This window comes from Tauraco erythrolophus, chromosome 18, assembly GCF_009769465.1.
Source record: "Tauraco erythrolophus isolate bTauEry1 chromosome 18, bTauEry1.pri, whole genome shotgun sequence".
In the NCBI taxonomy this organism is placed as follows: domain Eukaryota; kingdom Metazoa; phylum Chordata; class Aves; order Musophagiformes; family Musophagidae; genus Tauraco; species Tauraco erythrolophus.
The window spans coordinates 16473265-16491471 of record NC_141482.1 but is presented as its reverse complement, the minus strand read 5'-3'; the positions used below and the strand labels follow the sequence as shown (position 1 = coordinate 16491471).

The window sequence follows — 18207 nt, the reverse complement described above, 5'->3', positions numbered from 1 at the left end:
CTGGCACCCGTGAAAAGGCAACAGCAACACAGCAGAGTGCCAGGGGAGAGGCTGGGCTCTGCTGTTACTCAACCTGCCGCCGGCAGCCGGGAGGAAGGCTCTGCCCAGGGCCGAGCAGCCGCAGCCGGAGCAGGGAGGAGGCGAAGCTGCGTCACCGTCACCGCATCGGCAGCGTCAGGGCAGGGGAGAACCGAAACCCAGGATTTGCTGGTTTTAGACAAACACACACCCGGCAGAAAGCCGCAGTTTCGGTTTCCATTCCCGCCGCGACTTGACCCGCAGCCACGGAGGGGTTTCCCCACGATGCCATTGCTGCTGCCCTGGGGTGGGGGCTCAGCTGCAGCCCCCCCAGCCCCGAGCACGCTGTGTTCCTGTGCCGCACAACCATCCAAGGACAAGCTGGGAGCCGGGAGGGCCTCCTGGGAAGATGCTGGAGCATCTCCTGCCCCAGTAACACCCCTCACCAGCCCAGAGAGACCCAGGGAATAAGGAGGAATCGGCGATTTCTCGCAGCCTCCCGCCCCTGGCAGCCCGCGGGCAGCTGCCAGGCAGGACCATGGCACGGCTCTGTTGGCGGTGCTGTCAGTTGGATGCCCGGGCAGCCAGAGCCTCTGTGGGTCTTTCCCAAATGCTGCAGGCTGCTCTCATGGATGCCTGGAGGAGAGGCAAGCGGCTGTGCCTCCATCGCCGCACAAGCCGGGAGAACGCGGGGACTTGGCATGAGTCACTCACAGCCCTTATGTAATTTGCCACTGGATGCAGAGCCCTGCGAGTGGAGCAGCCCTGGGCTCCCCACAGGACACTGCTCCACCCCACGCTGGGCAGGAGAGGGGGGCACAGCCAAGCACCCAAACCAGCCCCGGGAAGGCAGCTGCCAGCAGACCGGGCTAGCAGAGCGGGCACCGGTGGGCAGGGGGGAGCCCTGACCCCGCTGCGGGGACCCCAGGCTCACGCACTGGGTTGACCCACTGGGCTTCACCCCGATGCTCCAGTTGTGGGGTGCAGGACACCCCACTGCTGCAGCACCAGGAGCCCACCCCGGCTCCGCGGCAGCACTTGGCCCCTGAGCACAGCCTTGCTGGGGGGGGGCTCGGGGTGTCCCCAGCGCAGAGCCCTGGATCTCAGTGCTGTGGTCGGGGCCACAGGGACAGCGTGCCTCTATCTGCAGGTGGGACATGCTCCCCACAGGCGGTGTTTCACCCCACTGCTGAAACCAGGGGCTGAGGAACCAGGAGACAAACCAGCCACGTGCACCCCAAGACTTTGCCCCCAGCCAGGGCATCCTGCTCAAAGGCCACATCCCTGCTGCCTCCAGCCCGAGGCCAGCTCACCCCACGCTGATAAACTCTTATCTACTGCTCCTGCAGACAACTCCCCCTCGCTTTTCCTTCTCAAGCCTCAGTCCCAGCCCTGCCACGAGCTGCCGACAGCCCTGCAGGTACCCAGCCACCTCTGCAGAGTGGGGAAGCACCGCGATGCTCTCGGGAGCAGCACAGCCACCCCGGGAGCAGAGCACACTGCTGGGCATCCCAGATCATCCCAGCTGGTCTCTCCAGGGAGACAGGGCTGCATCACCAGCAGCCCCCTGCCCGGCCACCCCAAAAGCTGCTGCAAAGGGAGGGGAGGATCGCACCAGTCCAAACCTGCCTGTGGAGCTCCATTGCTCCAAGAGAGGTTTACATCCTGAGGACACGTTGATTTGCAGGGTGAAGTACACCCACACTGGGAACGCTTTGCTGGTGAAACAATCCATATTCTCTGGAGCAGGGAAAGGTGCGTGGAGCTGGGGAAGAGCCACTGCCTCCTGCCCGCTCCCAGCTCTGCCCGGCACTCGCTGCCCGCTGCCGTGTCCCCAGCACCACCCGCACCAACAAGGAGATGCCACAAACTCTGTCTCATCCCAGGCTCAGATGGCACCTCTCAGACACCCTTGAAGAGGAGCCAGGCGGTCCCTCCAGCTGTCCCCTTCCAGCGTGGCCACCCCCTCTCAACCCACAGCCCCTGGATAACCTGGGTGGGTTTGTCCAAAGCAGATGCAGCCGGTGCAGGACGCTCGGCCCGCAGCTCTCAAGGGCTGGGCAGATGCACCAACACCCCCCAGCCCTGGCCCTGCTAGGGGTGGGTGTCCCTGGGGCACGGAGGGACCCGTACTTACTGTCACAGTGTGGGAGCAGGGGGCTTTGGGCTGGAAACGCAGCCCTGGGTCCGGCTCAGCAACGCTGGAGAGGCGAGATGAGGCTCACGATGATCACAACCCTTTCCATCGCCTTGGTCTGCCACACCAGCGCCAGCCCAAGCACAAAGACAGCGCGGAAGGAACGACTGTCGTATCTCAACAGCCGGCGAGGGAGGGAAAAGCCTCTGATGAGGCTTTTAGACCTTCCTCCTCATCAGCCCCGGGCTCAGGCTCAGCTGAAACCAAAACAGAATCTAAAGCCTTAGAGGAACAAACCGTTTTTCCTCCTGATTGTGTGTCATAGCTCTAACGCGCTCGCGGAGCCGGTGGTTATCGGCGCTGGGCGCAGCCGGGTCCGCCCAAGCCGTGCCATGGGTGACCAGACTTCGGAGCTGAGTTCTGGGCTCACCAGCCCTGCACACACCCTGCCCGCCCCGGGGACAGCCCAGTCCTGCACCCCGGAACGCGCTCCGCTCACGTTCACCACCGCCGGGTGCTTTTCTCAGTTAAAACTGGTACTTTGGCAGCAGAATGCTGCGGGCAGCACGGCAGCGGGCACCTGGTGCTGCCGCTATCGGAGATGGAGATGGTGCCGAGTGCCACGAGCAAAGCGCGGGCATCCAGCGCCAGCCCCACCACCCTCGCTGCACCAGTTCAGGACGCGGATTTGGGCGCAGGCACAGCCGCAGGGAGGTTTTCCTGGGATGCTGCTGCATCCACCCACATTCCAATCCCAGGCGAGGGGTGGAAAAAGAAAAAGAAATCACCGCAGAAAGGATCTACAGGAAAAGGAGCCTACAGGAAAGCTGGAGAGGGACTTTTTACAAGGGTGTGTAGGGACAGGACACGGGGCAACGGATTTAAACTGAAAGAGGGGAGATTGAGGTTAGATATAAGAAAGAAATTCTTTACATTGAGGGTGGTGAGGCACTGGCACAGGTTGCCCAGAGAAGTTGTGGCTGCCCCATCCCTGGAAGTGTTCAAGGCCAGGTTGGATGAGGCTTTGGGCAACCTGGTGTAGTGGAGGGTGTCCCTGCCCGTGGCAGGGGGGTTGGAACTAGATGATCTTTGAGGTCCCTTCCAACCCAAACCAGTCTGTGATTCTATGATCTGAGCATCCCTGACCAAGCGCAGAGTCCATAAAACCCAACATTTTAAAGACACCTCAACCACCTTCGGAAAGCTGCTGCTGCTCACAGCGTGCAGTGCTGCTCAGGCGGGACAGACAGACAGACGTCCCTCTCCTGCTTCGCCCCCCTGGCCCAGCATCCTCTCAAACTCCAAAAGCCTTTCGAGGTGACTCGGCCACCCCGCTCCGCCGGTTCAAAGCGCTCCCTTCGCACCCCCCCTCCTGATGGCCACGTCTGTCTCACTGGGGTTTGAAAACAAAACTCCTCAGACACAAAAAATTGCAGTTCCTTGAAAACACCAAGTGGCTGAAGCTCCAGCAGCTCCTGCCCTCAGGAGAGGACACGGGAACCTTCCCCCAGCTGCAGAAACATGGAGAGGAGCCCTCTGTAACCTCCTCCTGGTCCTCCAGGAGCACCAGAGACCTGGGTGCCCACGGCTGGGGCACACCGGAGCACCCTGCACCGCTGAGCTGCCTCCTCACCCACCCATCCCAGTGACCACAGCTGAACCAGCTGCAGAGCGGACACCGCGCCAGGGCAGCCCCCAGCCCTGCACACCCATCCCCATGGCAGGGGCAGCCTGGCCGTGCCACCCCCCTCCCCGGGGCGAGGAAGGAGTTAATGCTTATTTGCCAGGAGGAAGTTCTCCCTTGTCAAAGCTGGCCTGGGGAAGAGGCAGAATCAGCCAACACTGGCTTGATTTAATGGTTTTGCTGGGGCTGCGACACACAGAACTTGAGGTTTCCCAACAATGACCCTGCGGCTAACGAAGGGCTCTGCGGAAACGGGCTCTGCCTCCACGCAGACACACGGCATCCGTCCGTCTGCTGCCACGGGGAAGGGCCACACAACTGCTTTAAGTGGAGCTGCAGCACGGCCAACCTCGGCCTCATCTCCCCACTCCATCCCCTGCTCCCGCGGTGCCTCCCCGGAGCGCCAGGACACGCCGGCACAGCCCCGTCCCGCAGCCAGGACGGGCGATCTTCCACGCAGCTGCTGCTCTGCCAGGCGTGCAGGGTGGCACCTACATTCCCAGTTCCTGAAATGAAAAGCGTCATCTGCAAAGAAAAAAAAATAAATAAATGAAAAAATCCTTTTACTCCATGAACAAGTTTGGGATAAAGCTGCTCCCGCTCACAGAGGCAGCACCGAAACGGATTAAACTCACGTGTCTGCCAGGACCAAGAGGTTTCTCTTCCTCCCTCCAACAGGAGAATCGCCTTCTCCTAACGCAAAACTCCCTTCTTTTCTTCCTTTAACAAACCCCATGGTTTTTTCCCCAAGTTTCCCTCCTCCCACTGTTTTACCAGAGCAGCACCCCCAAACCCAGCGAGCGGATTCACACAAACACCATCCCCCTTCTCTTCCCTGTGGTCAATAAACCCCCCAAACGCAGCGTACACCCCCCCCCCCTCCCAGACCCTCCCACAACACCCAGGACACAGTCAGAGACCACCACCACCACCTGCCCACAACCCTCCAAGGACTGGGAGCATCTTTGCACGCACGTGGATGCCGTCGGAGCGCACCTACGTGCATTTAAATTTATTAAAAGCGTGTTCCTGCCCTGGCTGCCGCAACCAGACGCACAAACACAAGGAACCGGCAACGTTCTTCCAAAAAAAATATTTATTAGCTCATTAAAGTGACCTGTCGTCGCTGCTGCTGCCAGATCAAGTTTGTAGAAACCCCAACGCCTCAAAAGTGCCCGACTCGCTTCCAGCCGGAGCTGGCGCGAACGTCGCCGCAGCCGCACGTGCCCCGGGACGGGGCAGCGGGAGCCTGGCACGGAGCCGGGCAGTCACGGGAGCACCGGGGCACCGCGCACCCCGTCACGGAACGGCGGGGAGGGAACGGCAGCGCCCGGCTCCCGCGGGATGAGGCACCCGGCGAGATGCCGGGGACTGGGGACCGGCCTGATCCTGCGCCAGGGTCACACCTCGTTAACGAGCGCGAGCTCCTCGGAGCGCTGCCGCTCAGCGCCGCTCTGGGCACGTTCACCAGCGGGCCGCTGCCTCCCGGCACGAGCGTCGCAACCAAAGGGCTTTGCTTAAAAAAATCCCAAAGAATGGACTTTTTTTTTTTTTTTTTTTTTTTTTGAGAACACTAGGAAAGAGACCCGAAATCCTCAGAAGCTACAGCTCCTCCCGGCCCTCCGGGTTTCTCTCTCCCTCCTCCTTCCCCCAGCAGCCCTGGGCTGTGCCCAGTGCCACAGCAGCTCCCGCTTGCTTCCGCCACCCGAAGCCACGGGCACACGCAGAAGCCAACCTCCCGGGGCTCGCACCGGCACGGAGCCTCTTCCCGCTCTCCATGACCGCACGCGTCCCACGGACGACCCGCTCTCAGCATCCCCTCTCCCTCCCCGGAGCCCCTCGGGGACAGGGAGCTGCCGGCTCCGACACCTCCGGCACCGCTTGGTGCCTGCTCAGCGTTTCGCCTGCTTTGCCTTCGCTGTCACCTTCTCCCTGCCCTGTGCCCGGCTCCTGCCCTGTGCCCGGCTCCTGCCCGCTCCTCTAACGGACGCTGCTCCAGCTACACCTGCAGACGAGGCAGGGCTGACGAGCTAGAACACAATAACTATTCCAAGAGAACAGGGAGGAAAGCTTTATAAAAAATTAAGCTTTTTTTTTTTTTTCCTCTCCTCCAAACAGGGCAGAGCATTTTTGCCTTTCCCTTCTCCAGGCGTCTTTCCTCCCGCTCCTTCCCTCTGACCTGGACCTCCTCGTTACCGACGTGAGCTGCTCTGAGTCTCGTTAACCCGTGCCCCTCGTTACACCGCTCCTCGTCCCGCAGCGCAGCCAGAGAAAAGGCAGTTCCGCCCAGAGCGGCACGGCCAGCGGCCCCCCAGGCAAGTCCCCCCCTTCTCACTTCTGCTCCGCCTCGTTGGCCACCGCGGTCACCTCGATGGCGGCAGCGGCGTGTTCATCCCCGGCGGCCTCGGCGGCACTGGATGGGACGGTCACGACCGTGCTCCCGCCGGGAGCCATTTGTGTCACGTTCTGGATGGTGGCGCCGAGCCCCGGCAGCGTCAGCAGCTGGAAGGGGCTCACCACCTTCACGACCGTGCTGCCGTCCTGGACCGCGGCCGTGCTCAGCACCGTCAGGTTGGAAGCGTCCGGGTGGATCTCCACCGTACCGGGGAAGGTGGAGCCGGCAGAGGCCAGTACCGTGTACCCTCCCAGCAGCGGGGAGGCTGGGGAGCTGGCGGCGGGGGGCTGGGACGGGCTTTTCCCCAGCACCGAGGGCGGGAGGGCTGAGACCACTTTGCCCAGAGGGAGGTTGGCGAGCTGGGAGACGGGCACGCCGGGGGCGACAGCGAGCTGTGCTGGCTGGGACAGGACTTGGGAGGTGATGGCAGCTGGTCCGGAGGTGGCCCTGGTCAGCCTGGGACGTTTTAAAAGGCGTGGGGACGGAGACGGGCGTGAGGGTCATCAGGACGTTGTTGAGATGCTGCGATTTGTGCTTCAGCTCCTTCGCTCGCTTGCGGTGCTCGTCGCACTGCTGCTCCAGAGCTGGAGAGAGAGAGGAGGATCGGCTCAGCCCCGGGACGAGCTTCCCTGGGAGCTCATGGCAAAGCCTGGAGCAGCAGCAGCCAGTCCCACCGCGGCGGGTTTTGCACGCACCGGTGTGCCCCGGGGGCATACCTGCCAGATCCCGCGTGTACTGCTCCCTGGAGCGATCCATCTGACACTTGTGGCTGGCCAGGACCTTCTTGACCAGATCCAGCATACCGAAGTTCTGGACTACGTTGTTGAGTAAAACAGCATCTTAAAAAACAAGACACAGATCTTTGAGGAAAGCAAAATTCCCCACACAGACTATTTACGTCTTGGTAAAAAGCCAGACGGCAGCCAACGCGTTCAGCTGAGACGGCCAAAATCTGCGGGAGGGTAACGCGAGAGGCTGGGGAAGAGGAGGAGACAGGAGAAGTCATGAGAAAGTGCCAGAGGTCACCAGCAGATAAACGGAGCTCTGCTGCTTAGCAGAGGTGACAAGAAATCTGCTGGCACAGGAGCTGGTTGCTGCATCATTATTCTGGTGGCCTAAACTCCACCTCTGCTCCCGAGCCGAGTGTTTGGCCAGCGCCAGAGCCAGCAGATAGGAAGCCTCAGGCAGAGGGAATTGGAGAACTGAGGCCACCTGAAGTGTCCCCGAGTGCAGATGAGACCCTGCTCAGGGAGCAGCCAGAAATGGGATTGAGTTTTGAGGAACTATGTCCCTATAGTGCCATCCAGATATCCCTAAGGATCAAAAAAACCCACGAGCCCCTCTCCGTGCCCACGTCCTTACCGCCGAGCTGCAGCGGGGGGTCCTGCGCTCGCTGCTGCAAGCCCTTCATGGTCTCCACCAGCTCCTGGTGGAACTCGTGGATGACTTCTTCCAGGAGACCCGTGTCCTTCAGGCCTCGCCAGAAAGCAAAGGTGTCATCTGGAGAAAGAGAAAGCAAAGGAAGAACCTCAAAACCCTCGGAGCGGGTTTTAATGGCGATCTGCTCTGGGTTCCCCTCCTGGCCCCTACAAGGGTGACGTCCCCACGAGGCTGGAGGCACAGGGTGCTGCGGCAAAGCCCAGCCGGAGCGCAGACCTGAAGGAGGGGCAGCTGGAAAAGGACACACTTTGCCATCCTCTGTCACACCCGAACCACACACTGATGCTACAGAGAAGCCCGTTGCTCAGAGCACGCAAGGGAAGCGAGAACGATGCTACGACCCCTCTGATTTTTACTTTTTTTTCCCCAGAGCCTCACCGAGTGCTTGGCTGACGCTTTGACACCTCAGTGCTTACGAACAATTTCATCCCAAGACGATGCTGCAGTCAGGCCACGCATGGGCAGGATATAGCGCAGCGCTACGCGCCGGTAAGCGGCAAACGAATAATCCCAGTAGAGGCTGAAGCAGGGCTGGTCCAGCAAGAAGAGTTCTGCTCCTCATCCCTGCTCTTTCCCTCTTTCCCTACGTCTCCTTCATCCTCTGCCCCGGCTGCACCGAGCCCGGCGGGATCCCAAGCCGTACCTCCGACGCTGCTGCTCCACTCGCCGGCATCTTCGCACGTTTCTATGGTAATCGTAGCCGGGGATCCGTTCACTGCAACCAATAGCAAAAAAAGAAAAGAAAAAAAAAAAAAAACCCAAGTCCTGATTTTCCTCTGTATTTTTCACGGGCTGCTTCCGAGGGAAGTGCTCCCCGGCTGCGTTTCTGCGACTTCTCCTTTTTACTGCCTCGGATCGCTTTTGTCCGGAGGCAGCTCTCGAAGCCGAGCGGAGAGGGACGCCGGCGCGGCTGGTGAAGCCACTGGCAGTTGCTGTGCCAGCAGCACTTATTTTTCCAGGCTGGAGCTCGCCTCCCCAGGGATTACTTCTGCAACCCTTGCAGGAGAACACGTGCCCAAGAGCAGCGCTTCCTTCCCGTTCCCCCCTGCCTACACACTCATGTTGCTCAGGGCAAAAGTCAAACTGATTTAAAGTCTAATTTTATTTTTTTTTTTGGCAATCTTTTTTGGCCCAGCTTACAGTTTGCAGGACTGGGATGTCTGGAGGGTTTCTAAAGCCTCGAAGGGGAGAGCGTCCCCCTGCTGCGCAGGGATGCAGGGGAGCTCCCTCCCCCTCTGCCAAATCTCAGCAGTTTTGTTACCATAGAGCTGGGGGAACCAGCATCATTCCAGCTGTGCACAGGAGTGGGATGAACGGGAATCCGGCCGGAGACCCGCGGTGCTGCGCGGAGCGTTTATAACGCTCAGCCGCTGCCGTTAAATCCTTATTCTGCTCCTTTACTCCGCAGCCTTCAGGGCTCTGGTTATCCCAGCACAGCCCAGCAGCGTGGGAAGCGTCTCTCCATCACCGAGCCGACATCCAAGTTTAAGGGGAGGGCTCGGGACAGGCTGTGGCTCTGGAGCTGGGGGAGGCTGCACCGTGCGTCCGCATCGGCCCCCCCACCGCAGCACCGGGCCGTGCTGCCGAAGGCGCTCTGCGGAGCCGGCCGAGGGGCTCCTCCTGTCCCTGCTCCGCCCCTACGGACCCCACCAGGAGCTCGGGGCTCTTTGGGGGGCTGGAGAAGGTGTTCTTAACTCTCAGAAGCAAAAGGAGTTAAGAAATACAGAAGTCCTTAGAAATCAGAAAGCTTTCCAATAAAATAGTTGCCTGTAATAACAGGTCAGATGAAGTTTAGCCACAACGTCATTTAAATCCAGTTTTATAGGCTACATGCATGAGTGCAGATAAAAATCTGTTGCATCCTCTGGTTCTCTTTAATCTCTCATCAGACAAACCCCATAATAATTCAGCCAGGGAGTCTTAAATGAAAATCCCTAAATTATTCTGGCAGAAGTCAGGTCAGAGCTCAGGGAGCTGGGACCCCCACCCCGACACCCTGCGCAGCAGGAGTGGCTGAGCCCATTCCTGCCTCTCGGCACGAGCACTACGGACACAGCGCCCGACCGGCAGCGAGGACGGGAGGGAACTTCATCGAGTAACGACCACTGACTCCTTACAGATGAGCTAAAGTGGCATTTGTTGGGCTACAACGCCTTAGAGCCCCTGTTGAGGGTGTGAGGAAGGGCTGGACGTACCATCCGCGGAAGCGGGAGTGAGGGGGATGTACTCTGTCGATGTCTGGCTGGTCAAGGACACCCGGGCTCCGGTCAGGTCGATTTTGGTGCTCCGGCAGGTGTTGGAACAGACCTTTGTGTGCTGGTAGAAATCCAGTTCTCCTGAGTCCATGATCTTCCTGCAAGACAGGGAGCAAGCGTGGGGACACACAGGTCAGCAGGAGCCCAGGTGCAGCAGCTGGCAGCCAGCACCCCCAAACTTCTCCAAGTCCCAGATGAAAAGCAAAAGCCAGGAGAGCAGGCAGAGGCAACAGTCCGAACTTCCCTTCACAAGTCCTGCTGTGCCCTGACCTTAGAGGCAGCTTTAACTAAGAGCTAATTAAAACGGCGTCCACACCCTGCCCTGTACTGGCCACGTGCACAAACCCAACAACTACGCAATATTCCAGTGGTGATAAAGTGTTTTGGGATGCTGGGATGGGGAGGAAACAGCCCATCAAGCACATCGTGCTGTAGCTGGGGTAAAGAACTGGAACAGATTTGGTTTCTGACCATTTCTCTGCCACATCCCACATCCTCATGCTGGATCAAACAGCACTAGGAGTTTCTTCAGGCCACAAATGGTTAAAGAGAGCTGGGGAGCACTCGCTTCCCCACTCAAACCGGGCTCCAGAGCTGGCAGGAGCCACATAGACCTCTCTGAGCAGGCTCTTCTGCGTGGGGTCTGTAGTTTTAACTAGGAACCCTCACTGGGTCTGATGAACAACTGGTTCATTTAGGGAGCAGGGAGGAAGAAGAGAAGGTCCCAGTCTGGTCCCACCAGCACTTTCCCCTCGTGCACACCTGCAGCTTCTAGGAGAAGGGTTGGCTGAAGTCTCCAGCCAGGGCTGAGACAATAAGAAGCCTCTTCCTTCCCTTTTGACTCCACACCTCATAAAAAGAGGTAGGACATGACCCTATTTATCCACTAGAATAAGGTCTCTCAGCCTAAGCAAAGGGGGTTGCAACACTGGCCTACATGATCTCCCCAGTCTAAGCAAGTTGTCTCCAAAGCATCCCAGACTTTGCTGGCCAACAACAACCTGACCTTCCCGAGATGTGCTCCCTTGGGCCCCCCTTCACACATTCCTTGGGAAGTTTGGGTTTTTTCCCTTGAAAGACCTGCCTTGCCAAAGTATAAGCCTATTATGCAAAATCTACGTGGAGCAAAAGCTGCTTAGAAGGAATACAGGAGACGTCTGCATCCAAGCAGAAGAATAGAGGCAAACGCAGTGTCACCCTCTGAAAAGAGCACAAAACCACTGACAATTCCTGGGCAAAGAGGTGATGTGTTTTTATCCTGCCTACAGGCAGAGACGAGACTTTAATTAAATCACAGTCTCAGCCTGCTGTTCAAGAAGACCACAGAAGAATTAAATTACTGTAGTTAAGACCAGAGAAGAGACATGCTTGCATAAATAAGCTTTAAATAAGCCTTTGGAAAAGAGAAAAAAAAAAAAAAAAGTGATATAAAGCAGACATACTGCAACAGGAGCGTTAGTTCACGACCAGACTTCCATCTGGTAGGTCCCACTGAGAACCAGTAGACAGCACGGCCCGACCACCACTGGCCATTAAAACTTGCGATGGCCTTACGCCAGCTGGGAGCTCAGCGTGCTTCAAGTCCTGAAAAGACCAGGGAAGCATTTCTTGCCCCAAATTACTCCCTAGGCACAAGGATAAAGCAAAGCCATTGGAGGACAGACCCCACTTGGGGCCAGGCTGTCATTAAGACAAACGTTCAGCGGCGCATTTGCTCTCCCAGCAGCAAAACAACCATCCCAAAGGCTCCGTCCCACCCCGCCACGATCCCTCCTAAAGACGACGTTTGTGGATACAAAGAGACTGACCGGAGCATGATCCCGTTCATCCGGATCGCCCGCTTCCAATCCTTCAGGGTCGACTTGCCCGCCAAGTGGACAAACTCCTTGGGGCTGATCAGGTGGTCGTCAAACTGCAAAAGGCAGAAGCACAACATCAGTGTGATGAGCCGTGAAATAAGGAACACGTGTGCCACGAGCATGGATTGGCAGCGGAGCCAGGCTGCCGGCACGGCGCTTCCCGGGGCACGACAGCCTCAACATGCTGTTTAAGCAACACCACTGGAACGGGTGGCCAACACACGCGTCCCCACCTTAGACAACACTGACAGCCACAAAAATTAACATGGAACACCCGCTCCTGCCCAAAGCCAGCTGCAGGGAGTTGGCGTACACCGTGCCAGCTGCCAGCTCTGCCTCCTGCTTTTATTGCCCTACGCACCAGGCTGTGCCCGAATCCATGAGCTGACCTAAAACCAACCTGCAGAACCAGGCACTCCTCTAACGAGCTGCTCCACAGCCCATCTCAGGAAGGATTTCCCAAGTCCAGGTCTCCTCTTTTCAACGCCCACGGTGACCAACGCAGAGCTCCCTCACCAGTACTGCATGAGAAGCTGCTTCTCTGCACAAGGACATGGGCTTCGGTGCAAAGAGAGGACTGACTTGAGGCAGCAGCATTATCTGCAGCAGTACCTGTCCTCTGCCTCTGGGATGGAAAAGACCATCCCTCCCAGGAAGGGCAAGGACCATCCTTTGGAAAATTCTCTTGCAATTGAGCCCAGAGGAGACACTCTCTCAGCAGGAGATGGTTTAGTCCGCGCACAAACGCCAGCGATGGCTCAGCATCGCTCACGGTACGTTCCTGAATTCATGCAAATTTTAACCATGAGTTATCCAGGACACGGAAGCTCTTCAGTAGGTCCCAACCAACAAACTTCTCAACAAATTCTCAACTTTCAAACTGAGCAGACACTGGAAGTACCCAAATTTCTCAAACTCTCCAATAAAATTGAGGCAACATCTCTGCAGCCAGGACTGCTCAACTTGGCCAAGAAGACAAGTATCAGGTACAACAGTACCAAGAACTTCCTCCTCTCCCACCACAACATGGTTCTGATGCAAAGCAGCTCACCAAAGCCCATCAAACCCAGCACAAGCCAGGTGAGCCTGCGACACAGCCAAGGGAAGGCACGAGTCCAGCGTCAAGGACCTTTGTTCTCACCTGCACACACTTCACGTTGATCCCGGGGCACACAAACTTTCTCCAGATGAGGTTGGCTTTGCTGTCCCCGCACGTGATGGGGTAGACAATCTCCGCCTCCAAACTGTCCTCATCTTCAGCCATCTTCACTTCTCACAGGGAACAGAGGAAGGGACAGATCAAAAAGAAACGTGAGTTGCAGCCCCCCGATTCACCGCTCTGATGCACACATAAAGCAGTTTTGAAGCTTGGGATTTAAAAAAAAAGGGAGATGATGGATGGTGGGGCGTGCTGGGGTTTGTGGCCACCATTCACTTGCACTTTGCTACTAAAGCATCCAACCACCTGTATTTCTCAGGTGAAACAGCACAGGCAGATTTATACCAGTCCGGCTGCAGCTGAGTGTGAAATCTGGGAAGTCAGTGGCCAGGGCTGACAAAAATTCAATTCTTGATAAAAATGAAAGGAATTATGTTGTTCAGGTAATTATACACTCACTCATGGTTTTGGAGTAAAACTTAAGGCAACTCCAGCCCAGCTGGTCACAGCCTTTGCTAACTAAATTCACTTTTCTTGTAACCAAAGTCATCAAGTTTGCTGCAAAATTGACATGCTCATGGCAAGCTGGAAAGGCAGGAGGCAGCAACGGCAAAACACAGGGCCTCATCCTGCACTGGAAGAGGGCATCAGCAGCCCAGCCAGCAGCTGCCAGCTTCCTTCCCATCACCCAGCCCCTGCAGCAAGCTGGGCTCCTCTGGATGCAGGGGAGAGCATCCCTGGTACCCCTGGGAGAGCATCCCCAGATGCTGGAGACGGCATCCCTGGGGACGGCGGCAGCTCTGCACAGCAGTGGCTGGACCCTCTGGGCCAGCACCAGCACAGAGTTGTGCCACATTGGGGTGGTGGAGATGGCATGGCACAACAGGGGGGTCTGTGGCACGGGCTGAACCTACCTAGGACCGCTTCCTTCAGATGCGTGGAGGCCGTAAAGGCGGCGGCAGCGGCAGCAGCTGCGTTTTCAGTCTCCAGCGTGTCTTCATTTATGTCACCGCTGGGGAGAGAGGCGGAGAGGCAGTTAAGCGACATGGATGTGCCACCCCCACACACGACACCCCACGGAGATGTTGCTTCAGAAGTCACTCAGGCTACGTTTTCCCACAAGAGCTAAAAGTCATCCCTGGTTTTGAGAGGCTCAGCTCCATTTTTCCGTACAGTGATGACGAGCCCCACAGCAGGCGGGATCGCTGCCAGAGCCCGGCCAGCTCTGCCTCACCTCCCTTTCAATCCCAGCCCCATGGAGCTGCCTCCGGCGCAGTCCATGCCAGGGAGCTGGCGTGGAGGGGTGCTGTCAGCACGGCCCCTCGCTCAGAAGTCGCTGCCAGCCTCTGGCAGCTTTGCCTGAGAAAATTTTCCCAGGAAAAAAAAAACATGTGCGAAACATGCTGCCGCTGTCTGGGCCATGGACCAGCTGAACCCCCCGGAACGCGGGATGCTCCCAGGAGCAGGACCTCAAGGAGCCGCAAACACGCTACAAAGGAGTTTGCCAACCCCTAACAGCGGATCCAAGGGCAGAGATAGCACAACATGAGCTACAGACCCTCGCCATCCAATCTCTGAGCCTCTCACTACTTGATATACCCTTGATATTAACTAATAGGTGGCTATCCAGCTGCTTTGATCCTCCTCACCCCGGAGATCTCCAGCTTCTCTTGGGGTTTTGCCAATGGAGACCCTCAGCCTGACACTGGTTGCCCATTCCAGCTCTCACGAGCTTCGGTGCAGGCTCAGACGGGAAAGGCATTTGGGGCTGTGACCTGGAACACGCTCCTCACCCCCGTGGCTGGGAGCGTCCCATGCCAGGGAGGATGCCCACACTGGTACCCGTACGGATCCGACCCGCGCATCGCCGCCAGCTCTCAGCGCGGCCCTTTCCCAATGGGTTTTAAGATGTGCGTTTGATTTTGTAATTGAAGATGTCTAATTAAAGATGTCTAATGACTGCAGCGAGCTTGTCCTGTAGGGGCCGGGGGGGGAACAGTTAACTTTTCATATAATCCAGCATATCAACTTCCTAAGGAAGACTGTAAGGAGAACATAAATCTGAAGTCTGCCCCGGTTTGGTACCGGGGGTGAATTAAAAGAATGGCAACCACATTTCCCACCCGCGGGGCCACGCGGGGACAAGCAAATTCAAGAGCAACTGGTTTTTCCATCCTGGTCTCCCAACACACCGCTCCGAGGTGGAACAACAGCTTCAAAGCACCCCTGTCCTTGCCAGCTGCAGGGCAGGGAGCCGGCGGGGAGCAGTGCTGAGATACGGGAACCGGCGTGGGCGGCAGCTCGGCCTCACCGGGCGAGTAACTCGGGAGATGCTGCCGAGGAGGAGGAGCGGGAGATGAAGGCAGCGCCGGCTGCAGATGAAAGGCACCGCGGGACGTCACGCTGCCCCAGCAGCTCCCAGCAACCCGGACCCCCAGGAGGGAAAGGCGATGGATAACGCAAAAGAGCTCAAAAAGGTGAACTCGGCGCCGATGCGTTTGCACGCAGGTGAATATTACGGAAGTGGTAGTTTGATGTGGGAAAAATGGAAGAGTTTTAACCTGGTTTTTCCTTCATCAGTTTGCTGCTTGGGTCGTGCGTTTCTCCAGCGGCACTTGGAGAAAAGCCAACATTCCCACCCCTGCACTCCACAGCCCTGACTCCCACCACACCACAAACCTCCACCCACTTCTCTAGAAGAAACACCCCAGCAGAAAGCGCCCACCCCAGCACCTGGAACAGAGCTTCCTCCAGGACTCCATCGCTTTCGCACCGCTCCAAAAAAAAAAAAAAACCCCAAATGACTGGAAGGCGTTACTGGATTGGGAGAAATAACCCAGCCCACATCTCAAACCCCGTCCTCCAGAGAAAAAGAACCAAACCAACTTCAACAGCTTGTATGAGAAATTCAAGTAACTGAAGTCCGTGTCTGCCAGGCAGATGAAACAGGGGGAAGAGGAAACCACAAATAAAGGCGAGTTTCTCCACACTCTTCCCCCATCCCATTCCAGAGGAACAGACTGAGGCAGGTGCAGGAGGGAACTCAGACACCTTCCAAGCCCCAGTGGTGCATCCCACCAAGCTGGTCCTGCCTTCACCGGTTGCCATGACGAAGCCGGGGGAGGATGACTCTCCTCTTCCTCCCTGGGAGGATCCATAAACCAGATGGGAGGAAGGAAAAAAAAGTGCGTGCTGATAAAGCAGCGAGCTCGTGTCTCCTTGCTCCTCCACTCGGAGAGAGAAAGTCGTCTCCACCAGAAACCTGCGCTGGGGATGCTCATCAGAAGTACAAACACCTCATCCGAGCATCCAGCACAGGTCCCTTCCGATCGCAGAGGAAAGAGAAAAGCTTCTTGCTGATTATTACTATTTTCCCATTTCCCCTCTGCCTTTTCCAGTCAACCTTAAAGCCACACAAACTAATTAAGCCCTTGACCATTGGTGGTACAATTTTTTTTTTTTTTAAAATAGTGAAACCATACCCAAAGGAGCACCAGAAAAAGGCATCAGCCCCCAGTCTGGCCGTTACTCCAGCCTCGTGGTTTCCACGTGCCACATAAGATCAAAGCCGCCTTCCCGCGTGAGCGAGCCAAAGCCAAGGAATCTCTCTGCTGTGTCGAGCTGTCCTGCTCCTGACCATCCAGGAGACACTGGGACGGATGAGAAAAGGTTTCCAAAGAAAAATAGGAGGGGAAATAAGAGCAAAAGGAAACCAAATGGATTGAGCCAGCATCTGCCATCACCATGGGCCAGAACGCAAGAGGAGCAGAGCCTTTCTTCCCACCATCACCTGCTCTTTGGGAATGGAAAAGGCTCTCAGAAGCGTTTGCGGACCTGGAATGCAGAGGAGGAGTGGGGCAGCTCCTGCCTGTGGTGCCCTCACTGCCCGCTCTCTGCCCCTGCCTATTCCCTACCAGAGGTCTGGGTTGTTGGTCACTATGAAACTTGGATTTTCTGCCCACCAGAAAAGCTCCAGAAGCAACAAAACACCCCCAGGCTCTGGGTACCATCCTGTGAAAGACTGGAGAGAAATAAAGCAAAGAGCCCATCGCCACGCGGGCACTCAAGGTGCCAGCCAGGCACTTCTGCTGGGGCAGCAAAGACTTGATCCATCTGCATCTCAGCAGAGCAGACCTGAGCAAACAGCGTCCCCAGATCTGAAATGCCACCAAGAACAGCAGAAAATGGGCAAAGAAAAAGGACTTTAAAAAGCACCACGGGGTTTCAGGGCCACCTCTCTCACTCCTCCTGCCCCCCCGGGAAGGGGGTCTGGGGTGCTCCGCACTCACCACGCTGCCTGCAGAGACCCATCTCTCGGGGTACGCACCTTAGCGGAGCAATCATGGAATAAAGAGCAGAAAAACACGGATTTAGCTACCGGTGTCCTGTTCCAACCAGATTTGCATCCATTCCAACATCCACTCAGAAAAGATATTTTGGATTGGGGTATTTCTTTTTCCCTTCTTGTTTTCTCCAAAGCCAACTGTTGCATCGCTTTTTATTCCGGGTAACACGAACTTGAGCCTGCTGTAAGCTGGGAGCTGCAGAGCCCACGGCCCCAGGAACAGTCCCAGGGGCGTCAGCGAGGACCTAACGAGGATCCAGAGATTGCCCGGGCACCGCCGAGGTCCCCACTGCGAGAAGCGACGCAGGAGCACGTCGTAGGTGATGAAATACCCCCAGCCCAGTGCCCAGTTGGCTACAACCATGGGCGGGAGGTTTGCCAGCACATCACCCTGGCGCACGCCGAGCCCGTCTCTTACCCATGCTGGGACAGGTTGGTGGTGACCAGCACCGTCTTCACCTCCTCCACGCCGCTTCCGTCCACCGCGCCGTCGGGCGTCGTCACCACCACCACCTCCTCCATGTGGACGCTGACATCCGGAGTGGCCATGGAGAGGCAGGAGCGGGCGGCCAGGCGGGAGAGCCCTCGGTCACCGGCTGCCTGCGGAGAAACGAGGGGAAGCGCCACGTTAAAAGGTCTCCCTGATAAAATCAGTCATGGAAAGGCCATCGGTGCGGCAGGAGCAAGGGGGCTGCAGGGAATCCGCGCTCCGAAGAAGGGGATTAGCAAACCCTCAACTGCTCCATCCCAAGAGGGGCGATGGGGGGAGGCTCAGAACCCAACACGAGCCATGCAGGCTGGGTGAAGGTGATGGGCATGGGAAGAGGCACAAGGTGGGAAGGGGCTGGGGGGCAGGTGGCCAGAGTGTGGGAGCAAGGTCCTGGCTTTCACCAAAAACTCTATGAAAAGACATAG

At 57.4% G+C, this 18207-nt stretch overlaps 1 protein-coding gene across 1 annotated transcript; it reads right to left on the bottom strand.

Moving 5' to 3' along the window:
* Positions 1-5945: 5945 nt before the first annotated feature.
* Positions 5946-17960, bottom strand: GMEB2 (glucocorticoid modulatory element binding protein 2). The gene is given in 10 exon segments (XM_086622875.1): positions 5946-6704; positions 6706-6818; positions 6951-7073; positions 7597-7734; positions 8318-8389; positions 9870-10027; positions 11738-11841; positions 12930-13057; positions 13862-13959; positions 17711-17960. Coding segments are annotated over 10 exon segments (1599 nt in total). The 5' UTR covers positions 17842-17960; the 3' UTR covers positions 5946-6170.
* Between the last annotated feature and the right edge of the window lie 247 nt (positions 17961-18207).